Raw genomic sequence first — 6,485 nt, 5'->3', positions numbered from 1 at the left:
TATCTGACAGTGTTTCTCTGCTATTCATAAGGTTTTCGGTGTCTAATTATTTGGAAGTAGTTTGTCACTCCTCCTTCCTAGTCAGTCTGTCTTCGTCTAGAAGCTCATCTGAAACCTGTCCACTATGGGTGATCCTGCTGGTATTTAAAATACGGTGGCATAGCTTTCAGAATCACAGAAACTCACAAGCCACCACAGTACAACAAACTGACAGACAAGTGGTCGAAGAGTCTAGATACAGGGTCTCTAGGGTCATAGTATTGTACAGTTAGAAGATACATTTGTCATCTACCGTATAATTCTGCTAAGGACAAGAATTATATATGTAATGTCTGTAAGTTGACCGTATTACTTACCCAAACTGGAAATATTTTGGGAATGAAAGGTAAACTGCTAAGCTGGGTGGAATCCTGGAACAATGGATATAAAATTACACTGCCCTGGGAGAGACGGACGTATGGTCACCCGATTTATAAAAAGTTTTTCCAGAAAATCATCTATACTTTGCCGAAAATACTTGTCTCACAAAAATCTAGTGCCTTCTTCTTGTTGTCATGTGCAGTCGAATCATTTCTGCCTCACAGTGAAACACTGCCGGATCCTATGCCATCCTCATAATTGTTATATTTGAGACATTGTTGCTGCCACTGTGTCAGTCCATCTTGTTGAGTGTCTTCCTCTTTTTCATTGATCCTCCACTTTACAAGCATGATGTCTTTCTCCAGGGACTGGACCCTCCTGATAGCATGCCCAAAGTATGACGGATGAAGTCCTCACTCTAAGGAGCATTCTGGGTTTACATCTTCGAAGACAAATTTGTTAGTTCTGGTAGTCCATGGTACTTTCAGTATTCTTTACTACCACCACACTTCAAATGCATGTATTCTTCGGTAGTTTTCCTTATTCATTTTCCACTTTCACATGCATATGGGGCAATTGAAAATACCTGACTTAGGTCAGGTGCATGCATATATTTTTTTAGGTGCATGTATCTTTAACACTTTGAAGAATTCTTTTGCAGCAGATTTGCCTTAATGCAACACATTTTTTTGATTTCTTGACCATTGCTTCTGTGAGTGTTGATTGTGAAGCCAAACAGAAAGAAGTCTTTGACAACTTCAATATTTTCTCCATTTGTTGTATTTATTGGTCCAGTTGTGAGGATATTTGTTTTCTTTACCAAAAAAGCTAGTGTTATGGGTGACTCTAATGATTAAAGAGTTGTTCTTTTTTTGAGCTAAATTTTATCTTCTGTAACTGTTAATTCTTATCCCCAATTTTGTCTTCTGATTCTAATATGGGTACTTATCCACTCTACATATACTTTTATTTGGTCCCAGTACAGATTCCTCATGAGCACAATTAAGTGTTATTTTAAGCAAGTTTTAAAGTTTCTTTTTTTTTTTTTTTAGAAAAAACTCACAGTTTTCTTCCTATAGCTCCACAGTGTGTACAAATTAAAACAGTTACAACACAACATAGCACCATGACCATTCTGATGGCTAAGTCACCAGGTTCTGGTATGGGGCATTGATTGCTAAGCAACACTTTAAACCACATTCATGATATTCTCTTAGTACTTTTAGAAAACATTCAATGAAGTTTCTGGCTTTTTAAAACTAAGGTTTACAGTTATTTTCAGAATAGTATCTATATGGGAAGGCTAAGCTTCCAGTTAGAGGTGATCGTAGTGGTTCCAGTTTTTTGGTGAGAAACGCTGGATCTACATGTATTATGCCATTTTAAAGACAATTCTCATCATCTTTTTTTCTTGCAGGGAAAAAAAATCATGGTTTAGAGTACATTTAACTTTTCATCCCCCTTGTATTCTCAAGATATATTTTCATTTCTATGTGTTATATATTACCCACATTTTTTCAGGAGGCTGGTAAATAGGAAAAGCTGGAATGATAAATTTTGAGATGGTTTGTGGATATAACACAGATAACTGGTTCATTACTGTATACAAATAGGTCTCCCCTCAGCCCTCCTTTTTTAAAGGTAACCATTAAGAATGTACATAGAACCATTTGACAGCAAAATTAATGAAAATTGTGTTCATATATTTAGATGATTTAACTTTGTTTTGTTTAAAATATCATCATTTTCCTGAAAAGATTTGTTAGAAACTAGGTTTAAAAATTTAAAATAATAGATTAACATTAAAAATTGCCCCTTTGTTCTTTTAGCTTCACAATGAAGAGGACAATTCAGATTCATCTGCCATAGAGCAACCATCAACTTCCAGCCCAACACCACAGATTGTACAAACTACTCCTTCAACACCAGTACTTGAAACTTCTCCTCCACCTTACAGTAGTATTACTGTGGAAGTACCTACAACGTCAGGTATTTTTGCTTTTAATGTGAAGCAAGTATTAGTATTTTTTTTCAACCAGTATTGCTTTGTATAAATACAGTATTTGTATATGATTTTTACCAAGGCATTATTGGTAAATGTTAGTGAGAAGGTGGTGACCATTGTGTGGTAGTTACGTGTCAGTGGAAGTGAAAGGTCACATAGAGTTGCCCCACATACATGTTCATAATTCTTGGATGTAGCTTAGTTGCAACTGTTTCTCCTGTTCTTTCACGCTCTCCTGAAAAACTACCCTCTTTTTCTCTGGCCACAGTTTGATATTTTCCCTACAATTCTAAGTTAGCCTGTATATAATATTTCAATATGATTTTTTATATTATTATGGTTAACTTCTCTAAATATTTTATATATTTAAATATTCATTATGAAAAAGTATTCAAAACCATTTTAACAAAAACCTTTAATAGAATAGTTGATCTTACTATTTATTATTCTATAATTAATGCCAATGACTTTTATCAAAATTCATGCCAGGCTTTTCTGGTTACCATTGTTGCATGTCCAGATTTTATCTAGACCGTCTGGAATGTATAAAAAGACCCATTATTTCTTCTGCCAAATTAATATCCCTTTTAAAAAATTATTTGTTTTTTACATGCACTTCCTTAAAATCATCTCCCTGGTTTCTCAGTAATTAAATAAACGTGAACTTTAACAATTACTACATACTTATTTGATCATTGTGATTGAGCTGTATCATTTTGCTTATAGTACATGTGGTTGTTGTTACATGCTGTTAGTTGGTTCTGACTCATAGCACCCTGTACTGGGTTTCCGAGGAGCATTTGTTGAGTTTGAACCACCAACCTTTCAGTTCAAACCAACCTTGTGATATGGATCTTGTTCTACAGTACCACACCAGGACTCTAGTACATATGGTAGAAATTGGAAATGCTTTTTTCGAAAAAAAAAACCAAAAACCTGAAAACAAAAAACACAACAACAAACAAGCAGTTGCCTCTAATTACTGTGGTTATGGATTTCTGGAAATCATATTTCAAAAATAGTTCACAAGTTTGGGAGGGTAAAAATGTTTCATATAAAGAAAACTTAAAGAACTAGCTGTTGTTAAGTGCTGTGGAGTCAGTTCTGACTCATCGTGACCCTGTATAGGGTTTCCGAGAAGCAACTGGTGAGCTTGAACTACCGACCTTGCAGTTCAAATGGCTTTGCAGTCTGGTGCATTAATGTACAGCACCACACTTGTTGTTGTTAAGTGCCATCAAGTCGGTTCCTACCAATAGCGACCCTGTATCGGGTTTCCAAGGAGCAGCTGGTGAGCTTGAACAGCACCACACTAGGACTCTTTAAATGGTTATGTGATACTGGGCAAGTCACTTAACTTTTCTGAACTTCAGACTTGCTAAGATTATACCCTTTTCTCACTCATCAACTTGAATAGGTTTCAGAGACTAGGCTTTTACCTGAAAATTGGTGTTACGTGAAAATGGGAGGATGACTACATTATTACATAACTGGCACACTACTGAGAATCATGGTCCAGCTAAGTTACACAGGATCTTAACCATCACAGCCAGCATTACTGTAACCTGACACCTTGGCATTTGCTACTGCCAGATGTAAATTTTAAATGTACAGAAGAGTTGAACAGTAAAGTTTTTACTAGTGTCATTGTGAAATGTCAGATAATGAGATAGTTCATAAGTGAAAAGTGGGGTAATATAGACAGCAATGCTTTATGAAATGTTTAGTACTATATAAATGTTTACTATTATTATTATTACAATTACTGCTTTTTAAATTTTTCTATTTGACTCTACCACTTGTCTGTCAGTTTGCTGTACTGTGTGGTGATTTGTGTATTGATGTGATTCTGGAAGCTATACCACCAGCATTTAAATACCAGCAGGGTCACCTATGGTGGACAGATTTCAGTGGAGCTTCCAGACTAAGACAGACTAGGAAGAAGGAGAGGCAGACTACTTGTGAATGGTTAACTACTGAAAACCTTTTGAATGACGGTGAAACATTGTTATAGTGCCAACGATGAAAACATTGTGAATAGCAGCAGAATATTGCCAGATACTGTGCTGGAAGATGAGCCCCTCAGGTTGGAAGGCACTCACAGGACTCCTGGGGAAGAACTGCTTCCTCAAAATACAGTTGACCATGATGACACAAATGAAATCAAGCTTTTGGACCTTCATGTTGATGGTGCATAACTCAAAATGAGGAGAAACAGCTACAAAAAGCCATTAATAATTGGAATATGGCATGTATGAAGTATGGATGCATTTGAAAATTGAAAGTTGTTAAATGTGAAATGGAACACACAAACATCAGAATCCTATGCATTAGCGACCTGAAATGGACTGGTATTGGCCATTTTGAATCACATAATCATAAGGTTTACTATGCTAGACTGACAAATTGAGGACAGATTGAAGAAGAATGGCATGGCACTCATTGTCAAAATAAACATTTCAGGATTTAGAAGTACATTGCTGTCTGTGATAGGAAAATATCAATACACCTGCATGGAATCTTGGTGAAGAGCTGTAGGATAAACACTGGACTGTTTACTGCAAGGTCAGCGATTCAAACCCACCAGCCACTCTTTGGAACCCCTATGTAGGGTTGCAGTGAGATGCAACGGATTCCCTTGCACTTGATGACAACAGTAATAACAACAAGAAGGTAGATCAGTTAATACCATTATTCAAATTTACGTCCAAACACTAAATCTAGTGATGATGAAATTGAAGAATTCTGCCATCTTCTTCAGTTTTAAATGGACCAAAATGTGCAGTCATGATGCATTGATAATTACTGGTGATTGGAACATATCAGTATTGTAAAATAAGGCCTTGGTGGTAGAAATGATGCTGGAGATTGCATAATAGAATTTTCAACATTGATGATTTCTCTTTGGTGCAATGATTCTGTGTGTATCTTCCATCTTCTTTTAATGTTTTCTGCATCATTTAGTATTTTGCCCAGAGAATCCTTCAATATTGCAGGTCAGGGATTGAATTTTTCCTTCAGTTTGAGAAATGCTGAGTTGTGTTCTTCCCTTCTGGTTTTCCAACTCCAGATCTTTACACATTTCCTTATAATACTATACTTTGTCTCTCAAGCTGCCATTTGAAAATTTCTGTTCAGCTCTTTGGCTTCCTCATTTCTTCCATTTACTTCAGAAATTTTATGCTGAACAGCAAGTTTCAGAGTCTCTTCTGACATTCATTTTGGTCTTTTCTTTTTGTCCTGTCTTTTTAATGACCTTTTGCTTTCTTCCTGTATGATATTCTTGATGTCATTCCACAGCTCTTTTGGGTTTTGCTTATTAGTGTCTAATGCATCAAGTCTTTTCTTGACATTATCTGTAAATTCAAGTGGAATATGTTGAAGATCTTATTTTGGCTCTTTTGTTTAGTTTTCTTCAGTTTTACCCTGAACTTACATATGAGCAATTGATGGTCTGTTCCACAGTCTGCCCCAATCTTGTTTTGATTGATGATAATGGAGCTTTTCCATCATGTCTTTCCACAGATATTGGATTTCTTTGTATTCCATCTGGTGAGATCAATTCCACAGTCAATTGGATTTCTGTGTATTCCATCTGGTGAGATCCACAGGGCATATGCGATTTAAAAAAGATGTTTGCAATAAATAAGTCATTGGTCCTGCAAAATTCTATCATACGATTTCCAGCATCATTTCTATCACTAATGCTGTAATTTTCAACTACTTGATCCTTTCTCTTTGTTTCCCACCTTCACATTCCAGTCACCAGTAATTAGCAATACATCTTGATTGTAAGTCCAGTCAATTTCAGGCTGAAGAAGTTGGTAAAGCTCTTCAATTTCATTATCACTAATTTTAGTGGTTGATGTGTACATTTAAATAGTTGTGGTACTAACTAGTTTTTATTGCAGGTGTATTTTCAATAACGTCATATGTGTGTGAAAGCTGGACAGTGAATAAGGAAGACCATAGAAGAATTGATGCTTTTGAGTTATGGTGTTGGAGAAGAATATTGAAAGTACCATGGGCTGCCAAAAGAACCTATAGATCTGTTTTGGAAGAAGTGCAGCCAGCCAAGATGACCAAGATGGCGAAACTTTGTCTCTCATACTGTGGGCAT

At 36.1% G+C, this 6,485-nt stretch overlaps 1 protein-coding gene across 1 annotated transcript in view; it reads left to right on the top strand.

Moving 5' to 3' along the window:
- LOC102814489 (NEDD4 family-interacting protein 2-like) overlaps window positions 1-6,485 on the top strand; it is a 152,611-nt gene that overhangs the window by 104,474 nt on the left and 41,652 nt on the right. The window contains exon 3 of the mRNA XM_006832068.1: window positions 2,190-2,349. Coding sequence (XP_006832131.1) covers window positions 2,190-2,349 — 160 coding nt within the window. The remainder of the gene's footprint in view (window positions 1-2,189; window positions 2,350-6,485) is intronic.

This window comes from Chrysochloris asiatica, unplaced genomic scaffold, assembly GCF_000296735.1.
Source record: "Chrysochloris asiatica unplaced genomic scaffold, ChrAsi1.0 scaffold00005, whole genome shotgun sequence".
Lineage (NCBI taxonomy): Eukaryota > Metazoa > Chordata > Mammalia > Afrosoricida > Chrysochloridae > Chrysochloris > Chrysochloris asiatica.
This window is presented reverse-complemented; position numbering and strand designations above follow the sequence as displayed.